Source organism: Micromys minutus (genome assembly GCF_963924665.1).
Source record: "Micromys minutus genome assembly, chromosome: 12".
NCBI classification, from domain to species: Eukaryota; Metazoa; Chordata; class Mammalia; order Rodentia; family Muridae; genus Micromys; species Micromys minutus.
Genome location: NC_137981.1, coordinates 14,311,798 through 14,329,330, shown reverse-complemented (window position 1 = coordinate 14,329,330; position 17,533 = coordinate 14,311,798). Strand labels below are relative to the sequence as shown.

At 53.2% G+C, this 17,533-nt stretch overlaps 2 protein-coding genes across 8 annotated transcripts in view; both read right to left on the bottom strand.

The window, feature by feature from the left end:
- Positions 1 to 2,002: 2,002 nt before the first annotated feature.
- Positions 2,003 to 9,252, bottom strand: CDH24 (cadherin 24; the record flags this gene model as incomplete). The annotated part of the gene is made up of 11 exons (XM_080925850.1): positions 2,003 to 2,502; positions 2,947 to 3,195; positions 3,418 to 3,529; positions 3,609 to 3,730; positions 6,027 to 6,163; positions 7,019 to 7,272; positions 7,721 to 7,908; positions 8,044 to 8,211; positions 8,285 to 8,404; positions 8,584 to 8,878; positions 9,052 to 9,252. The coding sequence occupies 11 exons, from the start codon at positions 9,250 to 9,252 to the stop codon at positions 2,003 to 2,005; spliced, it is 2,346 nt and encodes a 781-aa protein (XP_080781976.1).
- A 2,448-nt stretch (positions 9,253 to 11,700) lies between these two features.
- Positions 11,701 to 17,533, bottom strand: part of ACIN1 (apoptotic chromatin condensation inducer 1) — a 43,243-nt gene continuing 37,410 nt past the window's right edge. For 3 of the 7 annotated variants that reach the window (XM_080926480.1, XM_080926483.1, XM_080926484.1), the window contains 9 exons: positions 16,749 to 16,882; positions 16,497 to 16,649; positions 15,690 to 15,828; positions 15,252 to 15,397; positions 14,220 to 14,327; positions 14,004 to 14,111; positions 13,492 to 13,816; positions 13,286 to 13,386; positions 11,701 to 12,582 (listed from right to left, as the gene is read on the bottom strand). In XM_080926480.1, coding sequence (XP_080782606.1) covers positions 12,268 to 12,582; positions 13,286 to 13,386; positions 13,492 to 13,816; positions 14,004 to 14,111; positions 14,220 to 14,327; positions 15,252 to 15,397; positions 15,690 to 15,828; positions 16,497 to 16,649; positions 16,749 to 16,882 — 1,529 coding nt within the window. In that variant the 3' untranslated portion in view covers positions 11,701 to 12,267. The remainder of the gene's footprint in view (positions 12,583 to 13,285; positions 13,387 to 13,491; positions 13,817 to 14,003; positions 14,112 to 14,219; positions 14,328 to 15,251; positions 15,398 to 15,689; positions 15,829 to 16,496; positions 16,650 to 16,748; positions 16,883 to 17,533) is intronic. The other 4 variants (XM_080926481.1, XM_080926482.1, XM_080926478.1 and 1 more) reach the window with 4 other exon arrangements.

Genomic DNA, 17,533 nt, shown 5'->3' with positions numbered 1-17,533 from the left:
TGGTTGCTGAATCTTCAGTTTCTTGAGGCCCTGGAGGGATAGATACCCACTTGCTTTTGTGCAGGACTTTTAATGCAACTTCAGCAGAGAAAATAACCAGCCATGGAAAGAGGGTTCTCAGTCTCCCTGTAAGTGTCTGGGGGTTTCTTACCTCACTTTAGAGAATTTATTTCCCAAATAATAGACATAAATCTTTATAATAAGCCTTAAAAACACTGGAGCTGGGCAGATATCAGCCCTCTATGCTATTTTGTCTACATTCTATCAATAACTCTGAGATATCATTTACCATGTTCTGCCTGGACCGCTTCTACTCCAACATGGCCCCCATGGCCATATGCTCATACTCCACCTACTCCATGGTGGCTTCTTTCCTCGTGGTCCCTGCCTCAGATTTCAAGCCTGAGAACCAAAGCCCCTCTCTGCCCAGCTACAGATGAGCAGTGAGCCACCATATGGTTGCTGGGATTTGAACTCAGGACCTCTGGAAGAGCAGGCAGTGCTCTAACCGCTGAGCAATCTCTCCAGCCCAGCTTGTGCTATTCCTAAGTAAGGCACGTCTCTTTGCCTTGGGAAATGGGCACTGGGGATGCCTGCAGCCCTGTCTAGCTGGCACCCTACCTGATGTATTCTACCTCTTAACCACTTACAGCCTGACTCTTCTGTGCTCCATGAAGACCAAGACCTGTGGGCTGGGGAGTGTGTAAGAGAGGAAGTGGCAGGTCCTGGTCCGTGTCACCGTCCTACCACAGGTCACTGTTAGTGCTCCAGACCCAGGGCCGGCTTGCTGTCTTCAGCCCTCTACCAACCCCATTTTTTGTTGTTGTTTTTTTATAGCTAGTGTGGAGCTTCCTCTTTTCCTCTCACGTCTTCATAGCTCTTGCCCCGAATCCCCCCTGTTCTCGCCTCTCTTGCCAATCCCACAGAACGTCTGAGACAAACGGAGGTGGGACTGAAGGGTTGGTGGTAGGCATGGTGACAGCCATTATCCTTCTGCTCCTCAAATGGAGCAATCACCATGTTCCTCCCTCAGGGTCTTAGAGTGGGTACCTCCAAGGAGAAGGAATGAGCTGGGGGTACAGAGGCTTACAAAGGAAGCTCCGTCCAGAAACAGAAGCAGGCTCCTACTTTACAAAATAAAGTGTTTATTATGAAATTAGAGATGGAGGCCCCTCCCCTTCCTCCCTTTTCCCTCTTCCCCAGCTGCCTCCCCTTTCTCCCCCCCCCCACCCCTTCCCTTCTGGGGCCTGAGAAGCACACAAGACAATGCCCAGAGCTGGGATGCCCAGGGCAGGACAGCTGGGCAGAGCTCCAGGGAGGTGGCCCCGTGGGGCTGAAGCTCTTGCCCTAGGAGGCGGGCTGGCTCCCTCCTTCCTTCTGCTAGAAGCCAATGGAGCCAGGATGAGGCCATGAGTGATGGATGGAACCATGCGGGCAGGTCTGTAAGGAATAGAATTGGTTAGGAGCAGGGTGGGAGGGCGGCTTTGGTCCACCCGACTCCTTCGGAGTCCCTGGCCACTGACCTGGAGCAGAGTCTCTTCTGCAGTAGGGTGGGGCAGCAGTGGCTGAAAGATTCTCTTGCCTTTGGGATGGATAACAGAAACAAAACAAAACAAAAACACAACAAACAAACCAAAAAGCCAGTCACTGGGACTCAGAGAGAAGGGAGGAACATATGGGCAGGAGACAGACAGAGCATGTGCGTGGGCAAAGGGAGACAGAAGCTGAGCGATCAGAATTACGAGACAAAAACAGCCACAGAGTCACAGTGAGAACAGAGGTCGGGGGCAGTTATAAAACCCAACCCCCCCCCGAGCAGCGGAGAGTCACAGACAGGGATCTCTGGAGAAAGACACAGAGGAGTGGGAGGTAAGAGGGGGCGGGAAAGGAGGGACACATTGGGCCCCTGGGCTGCTGCCGCCTGTCTGGACCCCGTGGGGCTCACGCAGAGGGCCTGTGTGTGCTACCCCACCGCAGCGCAGCAGCAGGGCTAGGGCCGGCCTCAAGGGGCCGGGGGCTCCTTGGCCCCATACAGCTCTGCCAGAGTGCGGAAGAGTGGGCCCCAGTCGTCCAGTGGCTCGGTGGGGCCAGGGACACCGCCAGCCTCGCTGCCGGAGCCCAGGGAGCTAAGCGAGCCGCAGGAGGAGCCCCGGCCCTCATAGCCGTACACCTGCACCGAGTCGTACGGGGGCACACTGGGGTCCTCGTCCGCCTCTCGCAGCCGCAGCGCCAGCAACTGAGCCACATCAGCGGGGCCAGGTGGCCGGGGCTGGCGGGGCGCTCGGGTCCGAGGCAGCACGTCGCGGCGCATGGGCGGGCCGGCTGTTGGAGGAGCGGCTCCGTCCGGGTTCTGCAAGGCTGTGATGTCAAAGGCCTCGGTGTCCTCCTCTCCGCCACCCTCGTCATCATAGGTGATGATGTTCTCGCGGACATCCTCCTCCTCCAGTACCATTAGGGCTTCCTGCTTCTGCCGCCTCAGGGCCACGAAGAGCACCACCAGGGCTGCACAAGAGCACACAGGCCACTGGTTCCCATGCAGGGCCAGATGAAAGCAGAGGCAGGGTGGCCAGAGTCTACAAGCCCTAGATCTGACATTTGGCAATTCTTGTTAGAATCCAGCCTTTGCTTATTTGCTATGTGTGAGAAGTTTACGTGGAAAAAAAAAAAGTTTTATCTCTTTAGGTATTTGAAAGATTAAAATGAAACGTTTGTGCTGTGCCTGGCACCATGCTTTGCACAGAATAAGGGCTCAATTTTTATGGCTAGTCACTTTCATGGATTTGCAGGTTGTCCAGTAATTCTGAGGACAGACGTTTTTCTCTTGGACCTATCAGGTAATAGAAAATCCAGGCCTGAGGAGGTCCCTCATGTCCTATAGACCTGCTTTCTCCTTCCCCAGAAAACAGGCCCAGATACTACATCTCGTCACACTTTAGCCCAACTCACCGAGTAGGGTGCCCATACAGGTGACAATGGCAAGCAGGGCCCCAGTGCTGAGACCGGTGGGTGAGAGCTGAGCCTCGGGCCAACAGGACGCCATGGAGCCATCAGGCCGGCAGCGACACACACTCACAGTCACTGTGGCACTGCTGCTCAGGGCTGGCTGCCCCCAATCCCACAGTTCTATAGGAACTAGGTAGGGGGCCTGGCGGGGTGGAGCGGGGCGGGAGGGCAGCAGCAGGCTGGCAGAGCCATCTGTGGAAAAAGGAAGGTGGTTGAGATACCTTTCTGTAGGGTTGGTCCAGCCTGTAGTGCCAGCTTCCCAGGGAAGGCACACACTCAGTACACAAACAAGGGTAGCCATACTCCTACCTTTTCTGATGGGTCCTCAGGTCAGGCAGGGGCAGTCGGGCTGGGCCAGGGGTGGGAAGGAGACGAGGGAGTTAGGCAAGGGTGTGGATACAGAAGGCGACCCACCTCGGTTGTCCCGGACTGTAAAGTTGGCATCAGGGCCCACGGGACCTTGAAGGGAGACTTGGCTACTGTTGCCAACTTCATCTCTGTCCAGAGCATGGATAACCTGAATCAACTGGAAAGAAGATGGAAGCTCTCAGTGGAAAGGCTGTTGGTGGCCTGCTGATGCCAACCCGTCTGCCTTAGCTGCTTACCTGGCCAGGGGCTGCAGAGTCACATACAAAAATGTCATAGGGCTCAGCCAGCTGGGGAGCATTGTCATTCTCATCCAGGGTCTGGATGGCCACTTGCACACGGGAGGATTGTGCAGAGCTGTCTGAAGCCAGAATACCAACATATGTACACCACACATGCACATACAACACACCTGGTCAGAGGCATAGATATCACACAGCACGCGCATAGAACAGAAGACAGCGTGTAATACCCGAGCAGCAAACCATGTTTTAAAGCCGGTGGAACTATACCAGGAACATATGTGTTCACATAGATGTGTTCACACAAGATGTGTATATTATACAAACACAAAACTGACGGTTCACACACACAGCAACTCATGCAAGATAAGCATAGCACATGCAGACATGACGGGTAGGCAGAAGGTACACATGAGGTATGTAAACTGCAACCATGAAATATATAAAGTCATACCATACACAGAGCATGTGGGTGTTGAAAACAAATTAAACATGCATGAAGCAGATATGTAATGACTGTAGCATTATCCCCCATCCTATCCTGGCCCACAGAATGCATTTTCATGCACATGAAAACACACACACACACACACACACACACACACACACCATCAAAGGTCTAGGAATTTGTAATAACCATAAATTGTATCACCGAGAGTTGACCTTGTCAGGGGAAGAGCTTCATGGTCTACATGTGGTAGAGCCTAGTCCCCACCCGAGGTGGTTCCCTACCAGGATCTTGCTTTGTTTCTCACTGCCATGTCCTCTCTTGTCTGGGTTGAGGCCAGCAGACTGACCCTAGTGAAGCGGGCTGAGCTCACAGCCCAGGGCAGGGCAGGGCAGGGCAGGCTGTGTAAGCTGCCTGGCCCTAAGGTATCTAGAGACAGAATGACATGAGCCCAGTGTTTCAGTGCAGTAAGGGCCATGAGCTACTAGCCAAGGTCAGGGTAGGGGTAAGAACAGGATTTGGCAAGAGCATGAGGAAACAGTAGGGCCACACACATATACAGAGCCACATATAAATAAGCAACCAGGGCCGGAGAGATGGCTCAGCCGGATAAGAGCACTGACTGCTCTTCCAGAGGTCCTGAGTTCAAATCTCAGCAACCACATGGTGGCTCACAGCCATCTGTGATGGGATCTGATGCCCTCTTCTGGTGTGTCTGAGGACACCTACAGTGTACTTATATATAATAAATAAATAAGCAACAAGACCCAACATGTACCACACATGTACACAGAATCAGCTCTACATATATGCTTGCAGCCACAGATACATAGTACTGCCAGAAAGGACACGGTTGCACAGACATATCTAACACACGTGAGAAGCAGGAAGGAAGACGAGAAAACAGCTCATGCTGCAGACTGACTGACTGGGTCAGACACCTCACACGTTTTCTGTGTGACTTTGAGAACTCACTTAACTTCTCCTTAGGAGTTTTCTCACTGGAAAATGGAACTAATCATATCTCCCTTCCTGGTTGTGATGACTGAACGAGTCAATCCATTTTTGGTACTTAAAATAGTACCTAATAAACAATAAGCAATAACTCACCTGTCCACAAACACACACAAAGTGTCTTCCATAGCTACCTGTATACACCCCTGTACACATCCGATCACACAAACACCACAATGAGAATTCTATGCAAAGATTCAAGAGTGTACATGTATCTAAGTCATAAGTATATGTGTTTATGTACACACATCGATTTTTCTTTATATACGGATCTCATGTACCTCAAGTTGTTCTTGAACTCCTGATTCTCCTGCCTTAGCCTCCCTAGTGCTAAGATTACAGGTGTGTGCCATGTAGCACATGTGACGTCCCACATGGATTCTACCCATTCCTGAGTACGTGCCCATATGTCCGTATACCTACAGCTCTTTGCTGACATGGACTGATATCTATACACACAGCCATAATGCTAATGAACAATTTAGAAACAGCAGGGACTGTGAACAGGGGCATAAGGTGCTACTTACAGAAGGGTGAGGGGTTTCCCTGTCTCGCCAGGGCAGGGAACTGAACCGGGTGCTGCTGATGGTGGTGGGGGCACAAGATGGGCTTCACACATGCTACTGGCACTCTCTCCTACTTCAGTGTGTGGGGACAAGTCCCTGCAAGGCTTCTAGAAGAGCTGCTTTTTGAGGGCTGCTGACACACTCCTGCAAAGTCCTTTTCCGGCCCTGGCAGTTTGTTAACATTTGAGTCGGGAGGTATGGCTTTGGGTTTGAGCAACTCGGGTGAAGCCTTAGCGCCTGCTCAGGTAGGCTCCTCCCACCAGCCCGAGGATGCCTGCTTCAGGGCCAGGAGCTGAACACAGATGAGGTTGTGGCTGTCGCTACCCTTCCCCGCCCACATTCAGGGATAGCTCTCTGCCAGGATGCTCAGGGCCCGGGACTTCTCACCCAACTCTGTGGCCAGAACGGTGAGGTTGTGCCAGACCCGAGCCTCGCGGTCCAGGCGCACTGCCGTACGGATAGTGCCATCTTCGGGTTCAATGGAGAAGGAACGCTCTGGATCCGAGTGGGGGAGGATGGAGTATCTAGGGAAAATGGACTGATCTGGGAGTTGCCCCTCCCTGGCCTTCCTTACTCGCCCCTCTGTTCATCTCGCTGGCCCCAAAGTTCATCTTCCTAGAGTGTCCAAGTGTCTTTGACGGAGCCTGACGGTCTCTCAGAGCCGTCAGTCCGGCTGGAGTCCCTGGCAGGCCCTGTGACTTAGGGGAACTGGATTCCACAGGAGTTGTAGAAGGAGAGACATTCTCTGTGTTTCAGACTTGTAGGCTCTGTTCTGGGAACCTAAGGGACCTGTGTTTCGTCCCTGCTATGCCTTCGACCACCTGTGTGACCTTGGGGGAACTTATTTGACCTTGTTTAATCAACTGCCAGATGGGAGGCGCTCCTCCCTCATGGAGCTGTGTCAGGGATGATGGTCATGAAGGGGGAAGGGTGGCAGTTCATAGGGTGGACCACGCCAAATCTGAACATCAGCTCTGTCGCCCCACAGTGGGCAAACAACTTAGCCACTGATAGTTGGCCCCGTAGAACAACTGGCAAATGATACCTACTTCATAGGCACATTAAGACAATTAAATGTTATCGAGTGGGTAAAATGTGAAGCCATTAGGGCATGATCAATAGAGATCCATTAATCAAATGAGAATCCATTTGTTTGATCTGCCACTAGGAGGTGCCATTCCAATCTAGCCAAGGGAACGGGTGGAGTGCTGGGCGGTACTTAGTCCCTCCAGTACTTAGGTCCGCTGACCAGCAAGCTGGCGCAGGAAGTAAGATCTTTGCTAAGTATTATGGTTTGTCATCTAGATGGCACATCCTTTGAATAACTAGCTTCCTTCAAGGACGCCTTGTCCCTCCCCAGCTCACACAGCCCAGCTAACCTGATGGGGCTGGCCGGGGAGTCCAGGTCATTGGCTGTGATCTGGCCCACCAGGGTCCCAGGGGCCTTGTTTTCAGGCACTACCAGGTGGTAGGCAGCCTGGGTGAAGGCAGGTGGCTCTGGAGCATTCTGTACAGCCACGCGTACGGAGGCCACGTCCTTGAAGGGACCTCGCCGAAGGTAGGCTGGGTCGATGAGTGTGTTGGTGGCTTCTACTCGGAAGGTGTAGGAGCGACGAGTCTCAAAGTCCAGGGGCTATGAGGAGGGGGACAGAGAGGGAGGTACTGGGAAACCGGGGCGGGCCCAGCTCACAGGTGCAAAGTCTCTTTTCTGTGTGCATCCAGTGCTGAGGAGAGGTGGTCCTGGAGATGTGGCCTCAGTGGTCACGGTGGGTGGCACACTGAATAGCTGGTAACTCAAAAAGGTAAGACTGCTGTGAACACCCCCCCCCCCAAAAGCTCCAACATAGGGGTCCTAAGTTTGGTTCTTGTGTTGGCAGCGGTGAGGCAGGAGCAAGGCTTAACTGAGGCAGCACTGCAGGGGCTCCTCTGTTTTGCTTTTGATTTTTTTTTTTTTTCTGGTGCTGGGAATGAAATCTCAGCCTTGGTGCATGGCAGGCAAGCTTCCCTACTTTTGAGCTTTGCACACACACCCCCGCACCCCTGCAGCTGAATCTGCAGGTATCAACAGGCAGAAAGCTAACCTTCCGGACAGTAAGGAGCCCGTCCTGGCCCTGGGAGTCTGTGCTGATACTGAAGGCCTCTGATCCTTCCCCATCCAGGATGCTGTATGCCATCAGGGCATTATCCCCGAGGTCAGGGTCCTGAGCCTTAAGCCGGCCCACCAGGGTTCCAGGTCCAGCCGTCTCCACCACTGAGAACTGGTATAGACCTCAGGGGAACAAGGAGGGAAGATGGGCTTTTAAGAGAAGTCTCCAGTCCTTCCCTACCCTAGTACTTCCTTTTTCCAGGGTCTGTAGGTAGGGCATCAAAGGACTGTTTAGGCACAGAATGTCCCCCCCCTTACTCTGAGGGAACTTGGGGGGGTTGTCGTTGACATCACTGAGGGTGACTGTTACTGTAGTACTGCCTGACAGCCCCCCCATGTGGCCACCCATATCCTTGGCTTGAATCACCACCAAGAACTCCTCTTGGGTCTCCCGGTCCATGTTGGGGATGGCTGTACGAACCACTCCTAAGGGAGAGACACTGGGTCAGGGGTGCTTGTCCCCATGGCTGCCCCTTAAGGCTCCAAAGTTTATTCTTACCAGTCTGGGGGTCCACAGAGAAGAAAGGCAGTCCATCCAGTACCGTGTATACAAGTTTGGCACTGTTTCCATAGGTGGGGTCATCAGCATCGTGGGCAGTCACTTGGATTACAGACGTCCCTGCACGAGATTCCCACACCCCATTCAGCAGGAGCAAGGCCAGAAAAGTAGACTGAGGGACCCCAGACGTGAAGAAGGCTGAGTTAAAGGAGATTTGAGCTCTAGGGTAGACCACCAAAGCAGACAAAGGCGTAAGAGAGCCCCAGGTAAGCTAGGGCATTCGGAGCTGGGGTGCTCACCAACGTTAGACATCTCAGGCACGGTGGCATGGTAGGGCCCAAGGGGAAACACGGGTGGGTTGTCATTGATGTCTTGCACTTTGATGATGAACTCTGATGGGGGCTCCAGGGGCCGGTTAGAGGCACGGTCCACAGCTTGGGCCAGCAGCACATATTGTGCCTTCTCCTCCCGGTCCAGGCTCTTGGTCACATGGATATTGCCTGTGGCCTCGTCAATCACAAATACAGTGCCTGCCCCCTCCCCAGTCAGCAGGTATTTGGTGCGGCCCTCACCCCGGTCAACATCTGAGTGCAGCTGCAAGAGTCAGAAAATGGCAGAAAGCTCCAAGTGCAGAGACACAGGCTTAGAGTCCAGGTCTGGGTGGTGTGTGAGGAATGGTAGGGGACCAAGGTCATTGGAGACTGGTGAAGTTTCTGGGCAGGGCCGAAGGGTCTGACAGACTAGTCACGGAGAGGGTTGATCCTTACCTTGCCAATAAGGACAGGCTCTGGACCAGAATATTCCTCAATGACAAAGAACTGGTTCCAGACCCAGCTCCTTCGGGTCCGCAGCAGTGTAGGACCCGAGTGTCCCCGGGACCCTGCCCAGGCTGGGACTGGAGCTGCCAGGCGCCCCATGCAGCCCCAGCCACCCAGCCAGGCCAACAGGAGCCTCACAAGGCCCCACATGTTTGTAATTCAGCCAGGACTCTTGTTCACTGGCCCCACGTGCTGAGGCTGGACAGGGCCAGGCGGCCCATGAGCTGGCTGGGGAAGATGCGTTGAGGCTACCCCATGGATCCACACCTGTAGGACAGGTAGCTGCTCAGGAGCAAGGAAAGTGTAAATCGTACTCCTCTCCCGAATTAGGTACCGAAGCCCAGCTCTCTAAGATAACTGGACACCCCACTGCCCAGAACCCAGTCCAAGACAGACAGCCTGAGCCTTCCGTACAGGCTCTGCCTGGATTCACCTCCAGCCCCTCCAAGCCCATAAATCTCAGGTCAGTCAGTCAACTCTGGAAAGCCGGGAAGGAAAAGGAGAGGAGAATGCTAGAGGGATTTGGAATTTCGAATCCTATTCCTGTTCTACCTTGGGCACATAGCCAGGGGACTAGAAGAGGTAGACGGACTGACAGAGAGGGCTTAGAACGGAGAGGCTGGTATTCATCGACGCACAGCCTTCCTTATTCATAGGGTCAGGCTGAAAGACACGGGGTGCAGCCTGAGACAGGCTGGACTTAGGAATGCCTCCCCTGCCCCCAAGGAACCCCACCTCTCCAGACTGTCTCCAGCCCGTTCTGCCAGCTGCAGTCTTTAAGGGGAATTGGTCTAAGAGAGCAGACTGGGGCCACAGCTGGACGAATTGGGAACAGGGTTGCAGGCAGTGCAAAGGGACCAAGGAGAGGTGGAGGCTGACCCAGGGGCCAGAGACAGTGTGATTGAGGGTTCTGGATCAAGAATCGGGGATGGTCTGGCAGACAGGGAAGAGCAGATGAGAAGCAGACAGAGAAGGGCAGCAAGAGAGAAGCAAAGACATCAGGGAGGCAGCTTGGAGTCTGAAAGGAGAGGAGTCCTGGGTACCAGGCTTGGAAACAGAGGAACCTGCTGTGTGTGTGTGTGTGTGTGTGTGTGTGTGTGTGACCAGGCCTCGGAACTTCATTCTGGTAGAGTAAGCTACCAGGAGCAGTAAAGGTAGGGAGGGGCTGCGGGAAAGGAGAGGGGACCCTTCTCATTTCTCTTCCTCCTCCTGAAGGGGCCCATGGTCAGGTAGCTGTGCCCCTCCTCCTTCCCCAGAGCAGACACACACCTGACAGGCCATTTGCTCCCCAGAGAAAAGAAGCCAGAGGGCAGCAGGGGACCAGAGAGGCAGGCGGGACGAAGAGGAGAGAAGGAAACGGAGGAGTGGGGAAACAGTATAGCAGGAGGGAACGAGAAGTGGAATGCAGTGGGAGAGGAAAAGAGAGCGGGAAAAGGAAAAGGGGAGAAAGGTAGAGGAAGAAAAAGGCAGAAGAGCTGGGAAGAGACAGGACAAGAGGGAGAGAGAAGGGGCAGAGAGGCGGAAGGGTGAAGAAAAATCGGGAGGCAAAGGGAGAGGTGTGTGAGAAGAGAGAGCAGAGCGCGGGAGAACCGAGCCGGCACGGCTCGCAGCCAGAGCGCACCGCAAGCTGCGGGTCTCCCGGTGCCCCCGCGAGGATTCCCGACCCGGGCAGGCGCCCTTACCTGGCACTACCGAGGGGCCCCGGATCGCGAGCAGCGCCCCGCCCGCCTTCGTCGCTGGCTCCCGGGGGCGCAGCCCCAAGCAGATCCAAGCCGGCGCCGCGGCTCCGCTGCAGGTCTGAGCGGCCCCGGCGAGAACAAGGGAGCGAGACGGAGGGGGCGGGGGAAGGAGGCTCCGCCTGCGGAGGAGAGGCGGCTCGCGCGGGAGAGGAGAGCCCTGCCTCCGACCCTCCCCAGCCAGTCCCCGCCCCCGCGGCTCCCGGGCTGCCGGGCGCATACAGATGCGGGGCCTCTCCCGGGCCGGCCCGCAGCGCGGCAAGGTAGACGGGCAGTAGGGCCAGGCTACTATTCCCAGGGCCGGGCGGTGGGGCCCCAACACGACCCGCCAGCACGGCACCTGCGGAGGCACATCGTGAGGCGGGGCGTTGGGAGAGCACTGCGGGAGACCCAGCTCCCTGCTTAGGGTTCGGCTGTAAGGCTACCGCCTCAGGATCTTGTGCAGGTCACAACAGCGTGTTCAGTCAGCTAGGGTGAACTTAAGGACGGCAGGGGAAGCAAGAGTCTAGGGAGCTCGCTAGGGACAGGGGCACATCTGTGGGCACTGAGAACCGTTTTTGGCGAAGCTCTTTGCAAGATCTAGTGTTTGCACCCCCTGGTGGCAACTGTGGGAAGCACCTTGAAGGGTGACCAAATGCCTAATTGAGCATGGGGACTTCGAGCTGTTGGGGTATTGCAAAAGAACAGACCACCGTACTTCCCAGAGCAAAGACACACAGCTTTGGGCTGACTAGAGACAAGGTGGGGATGAAGATTCCGGAGGGAGGTTGCTGCTCCAGAACGCAGATGGCCACCATTTTCACAGCCATTCAACTTGCTCCCACGTCACCCAAACTCTTCCCAAGGAAAGGCACGCAAATGCTAGTGAAAACTAAGTCAGATTTTTATTTTTTTCTCCATAGACCACATCATTTAATAATAAAAAAAATAAAAATAAAAATTGAACAAAAGGAAAAGGTGGATATAAAGTGGAACCAGAGGGCAAGAGGCTGCAGGACAGAGAACCAGGGAACTGCCGGGGCCCGGGACTCAGGAGAGGCTGATTCAGCTCATAGGTGACCCAGGCCTGGCCCCAGTTGTTCCCAAAAGGCTGAGTACTGAGGGAGGTGGAAAGCAGGATGGAAGGAAAATGGAGTCTGGGACATTGGTTATTTCCACTTCTGGCCACATCCCTCCCTTCATAGCCTGGCTCTAACCTCTCAGACTTAACAGGAAGAAAGGAGAGAGCTAAGTTCCAAGAGTTAGGTTGGGGAACAGGGAGAGTGCCACTGCTCCATTTGGTGTGTGGGGATGTGTGGCAGTTATAGTTCAGCACTGAGCAATGGTGTGACCCTTGGTTCCAGGGTGGTGGTGACTGTACCTATCCCTCTGTGGCCTCTAACCTCCCAGGGCAGAGTGGCAGGTACCTGCAGCTCTCCTAGTGTCTTAGCTAGCGGCGCCCACCCCGGTCCCGTACAGGTGTGCTTCGACTTCGGCTTCTGCTGTGGCGCTTGGTATCTCTGCGATCCCTTTCCCTGCCTCGGTCTCGGTCTCTTTCCCTATCTCGATCTCCCCTGTCTCTCTCTCTCTCCCTGTCCCTCTCTCTCTCCCTGCTGTGCTCCCTCCGCTTCTCTCGTTCTAGCTGTCGGTTCCGTTCCCGCTCAGCTTCCTTCTCCCGTTCCTTCTGTTCTTCTTCCTCTCGTTCCTTTCGCCGCTTCTCCCGCTCCTTGGCCCGTTCGGCTTGCTCTGCCTCTTTCTGAACAATCTGTGATCAGGCAGGAAGGACAAAGGCAGAGAAGTGTATCACAGTCCTGTCTGAATTGATTGCAGTTTGTGCTTCTGGCCTAGACCCTGAACTCCTAGCTCAGGGTCACTGTCAGGAAAAGGGGCAGGCATGTGGGATGAGGTGTGCCCCACTCACCCACTTAAGACATGGCAGGGGCTGTCACCAGTCTGATATTTCTCTAGACGCAGACAAATCTGAGTAGCAGTAAGCCTAAAATTCTCCCAGATTTTAATTCACATTAAGGGGCCACCAAGATAGCTCATTGGGTGAAAGCCCTTGCCACAAAAGCCAGATGACTTAGTTCAGCCCTGGAGTCCATGAGGTGGAAGCAGAACCAATTCCACAGATATCCTAAGGTCCACATAAGCAACATGGCAAGCACATCCCTCTCCTGTCCCCAACGTACACACGGATAACACGGTAAAATTCTCATAGAAGAGCAAATGTAGCTATTAAAAACCAGAGAAGCCTTTTATAAAGACGGCTTTATAATCCAGGTAATAACTGGCTTCTCACACCCCTTAGGCTCCAGTTCCGGCCTTTATGGCCACTTTCACTTTCTCTACAGTGCCCTCTTAAGTCGACTCTAATGGTTCCTCTTTCCTGAGCCACTGCCAGGGCCTACACTGTCAGCCACATTAATCTCCTGGGTGCGATGACCACTGGGCTGGGGAGTACTCACTTGGCTCTCTGTCAGTGGGAGCCAATAGATGCAGGGGGCTGCCTTAGTCTTACGGAAGAGGTCATCCAGCAGCTTGGCAGGCGGCTCCTCCTGAGCCTTTTCTGAGGTGGGGAGAAGTAAACCAGATCAGAAACATAAAATCCTCTGACCCAACCCATCTGGGTCCCTGACCCTCCAACTCCGAGACCCCCCCCCCAGCTAAGTACCTTTCTTCTCACTCTTCTTTTCTTTAGATTTTGCTCGCTCTTTGCGGCGGCGGTCACGGGACCGTGATCGGGAGCGGGGCCCCTCTCGAACTTTGTCCCGATCCCATTCTCGCTCAGACCGAGTCCTCTCCCGCCGCTCCATTTCCCGCTCCCGTTCAGCCCATTGCTCTCGAACAGCCCTTTCCTGCTCACGTTGCTCAGCCCGGGGGTGGGGTGGTGGCTGGACTGGGGGTGGGGGTGGGGGATGCAGGGGCCTTGGTGCCCCCTGTTCCTCTGTCTTAGTTTCAGATGGCCGATCTACCAAGAGTCCCCGGTGATAGTCCAGCTGTGGGCAGATAGGGACAGTCAAAATAGATGTAGCTTACTTCATTCCCAACGAGGAAGCCCAGGTACCAGGGGTACAGGGAGAGGAGGAAAACCCAGACTCTTAGTGACCGCAGGCTTGGTAAAGGTTCCAGGATTGACCAGCACAGCCGCCTTGGCCCATTCCCTCCTTTTCTGAGGTGTCTCACCTCATCTTGCTCAGCATAGTCAGCACAAAGGAATTTGGGGTTGGACTGGGGCCACTTGACCCCATGCAGAGCTGTCCGGGTGGCAACGGCTTCCTCTATGGTTGAGTACTGGTAGGAGAGGCAGAAAGGCAGGGCACACCTTTAGTCCTCCAACCTGCCCACACCACTCACAAAACAAGGTTGTGCCTGAGACTAGAGTCAGCCCCTTTGCCTCACCGTCACAAAGCAATGAGATTTGATCTTGTCAATCCAGAAGGCCTCTTCCACCAAAGTTCCTGTACGCCCCAATAACTCCTTCAGCTGGCCTAAAGTGAAGGGACGAACCTGCCAATGAAAACCAACTTTCAAGGTCTTAAAGAAGTTATGAACACCTCTAGGTTGATGTCTATATGCAGGTGAGGGCTGGCACTAGTTAGATCAGGTGATACATGATTGGATGGTAGAGTGGGGTGGGAACAAAGTTTTGGTAAGGTGGGAGGAGATTCTAGATATAGGTGGTCTTAATTGATAGATTTGATTATTTTTAAGGGTTTCTATGGGTCACTTTGTCTTATCTACATGGACGGTTTATATCTTTGTCCATTGGTTGTAAATTAACTGTGTGGATGTATTATGGATCGAGAATTTAACAGATACATCTGATTGATAAATTATTGATTACTGATTCATGATTTTACCAGACTGTGGGGAATGTGAGGTAAGTTCCTGGCTGGCAGGGAGACAGCTGGGAGAAGGCAGCTCGTGGCCCGCCTGGGTCTGAGAGTACTTGGGGGCAGCGTGAAGCCGGTGAGATAAAGATACCCCCTCTCAGTGCCATGTGGCCCTAATGGTGCCGGCACTAGTGTGGGATAAAAGGTTACCACATTTTTATTCTCGGAAACAAACACCTATACATCTAGCATGTGTGAGGTGATGACAGTGTATGCCTTTATACCCAGTACTTGGGAGGGTGGCAGGTGGATCTCTGAGTTTGAAGCCAGCCAGGTCTACAAAGAGAAACCCTATCTGGGGTCGTGAGAGTGGGAAAGGTAGGGCTGGAGATATGGCTCAGCGGCTATGAATGCTGGCTTCTTTTTCAGGGGACCCAGGCTTGAGTCTAGCACTGTTAAGTGGATGCTGAGAACTGACTTAAGTCCTCTTCAACAGCAGTAAGGTTCTTAACCACTGAGGCATCTATCTCTCCAGCTCCCACCCAAAGTGTAAAGCCCACAGAAAGCAGGAGCCTGCCATAGAGGTGTGATGACTTACCAAGTTGGAGATATGGACAATGTTACTGATCTTGCCCCTGGGTGGGGAGGGCACTTGAGCAGTTCGGACTGGGTCATCAATTGTAATGGAAACTCCAGACTTCTGTTGGCTAATGGACCTCCGGGTTAAGGTATCTCCTAATGTTACTAAAGAGAGAGCATAGGAACAGCTTTCAGTCACAACACTGCTGGCTGCCTTCCTTTTATTCTCCACCAAGCAGCCACCCTTCCATCCAGATGTGCCAACTATCCATAACATGGCAAGGTGCAAGGGCAGAATCTCATCGTGCAGACTGAGAACTGTAAGATTCAAATTCAGTTCACAACAGTATCTAGGAAACACCAGACACACAAACTTCAGAAACACAAAACACCAAATGCTCAAATGGGTCCAAATATGGGCTTCAGAGACTTCAGACAGCTGCTGTACTTCACCCACCTTTCTTCACTTCATGCTCCACAGGTGGGGGCAAGGCAACCTCCACTGACACCGGGGGAGGCACAGGGGGCTCTGCTTCAGGCTCTTTCTCTTCTTCCTCTTCCCTCTGCCCATTCTCCTGGCCCTCTGTGGGTACTACCTGTAAGACACCAAACAGAGGTGGTCTCTCACCACTCTGGCACTTTTTCCTGACTCTGGCTTCCAGAGAGACAGTAGTCATAGTAACCGCTTCCACTGGTAGAGGTTATTCTCCATAACCCTCACCTCCTGTTGCATGGTCTTTTGAGACATCATCTATGTAGTCCTGGCTGGACTTGACCTTACAAAGATCCCTTTGCTTGAGTTCCCTGGGAGCGCATGTGTTACTACACCTGGCTAAAGTTTTTTTTTTTTTTAATTGAAAACAAAAATAAGCATTTAATCATTTGTGTGCATGTATGTGTCCATGAAAACATGTGGTGACTTTTGTGTGGACAGCTTTGGGAGTAGGCTCTCTCCATCACATGGGTCCTGAAGATGGGCACCAGGCTCTGCAGCAGGCCTCTTTACAATAGAGCAGTCTTGTCGGCCTGAACTATGTTTCTGCATGAGGCAAGATGTTAAACTATGAGGCTTTGTCAACTTTAGTTTTCAATTCTGGTATTGTGGTACAAGCTGCTGAAACAAGAGTAAACAAACTGGTATAGTTGTGTTCTAATAAAACCGGGCTCTCAGCATAAGAGTTCCCTTCTAGGACATTACCTCAGCTCCTCAGCTGTCCGGTGTTGCCCACTGCCTCACCCCTGCTGCTGGGCACAGTACTTTTACCTGAGTGACTGTCCGGCATATTTTCAGTCCTTTGTCATGGGTCCCATCGTCGCCATTACGCTCTGTCTCATCCTCAGAGATTCGGGAATCATCAGCATGAAGATCCACAACAGCCTCCTGCCCCGCCAGGGGTTTGATGTCGGGGATGAGGCTCTGGGACACAGACACCCCCGCTACCCCGTTACACTGGGCCCATGTCTACTCCCCTGAACATGTACCTTATCCTCCCTTCCCTGGCTCCACCCACCTCACCTTGAGTGACTCAGTGGTGATACTGATGGAAGGTTTCTTCTGTGTAGCAGCAGTACTGGCTCCCCAACGACGTTTTCGACCAGGCTGGCCCCCCTCTGTGTCACTGTTTCCAGCTTGTACCCCCTTGGTAGCTGCTGTCCCCAAAAAATAGGACCCAACAGTTAGACGGTCTCAGGTTCCTAACTAGGTAACACCGTAACACTCATAGGTTGCCTTTCGCTGGAGTTTTAATAAAAGGTTAACGTAAGAAAAGATGGGGTTGGGAGAGGGTGGCTAGGGAAACTAAAGAGTGAACAAAAGTGATATTGTCTCTTCCTTATAGATGTAAACTATTTGACTGTAGAAAGGAGAAGGTGGGTAACTAGTTGGAAGAGCATTTCAGACTAAGTGCAGGAGAACCTGGACACAGGACTACGCTGTGAGACCATGTGTGTCTGGGCATGGCAGCACACCTTTAATCCCAACACTTGAAAATCCAGGGGAAATTCTCAATTCAAGACCAGTCTGTCTGGTCTACACAGCAAATTTCAGAGCAACCAGAAAACAAAACTACCACCAAGCTACCACTGCCCAAGTTCCTCAGTGGGCAACTATTAAATTTTACTGTCAGGAGGGGCTGGAGAGATAGCTCAGCGGTTAAGAGCACTGACTGCTCTTCCAGAGGTCCTGAGTTCAATTCCCAGCAACCACATGGTGGCTCACAACCATCTGTAATGGGATCTGATGCCCTCTTCTGGCTTGCAGGCATACAAGCAGGCAGAACGATGTATATATAATAATCAGGA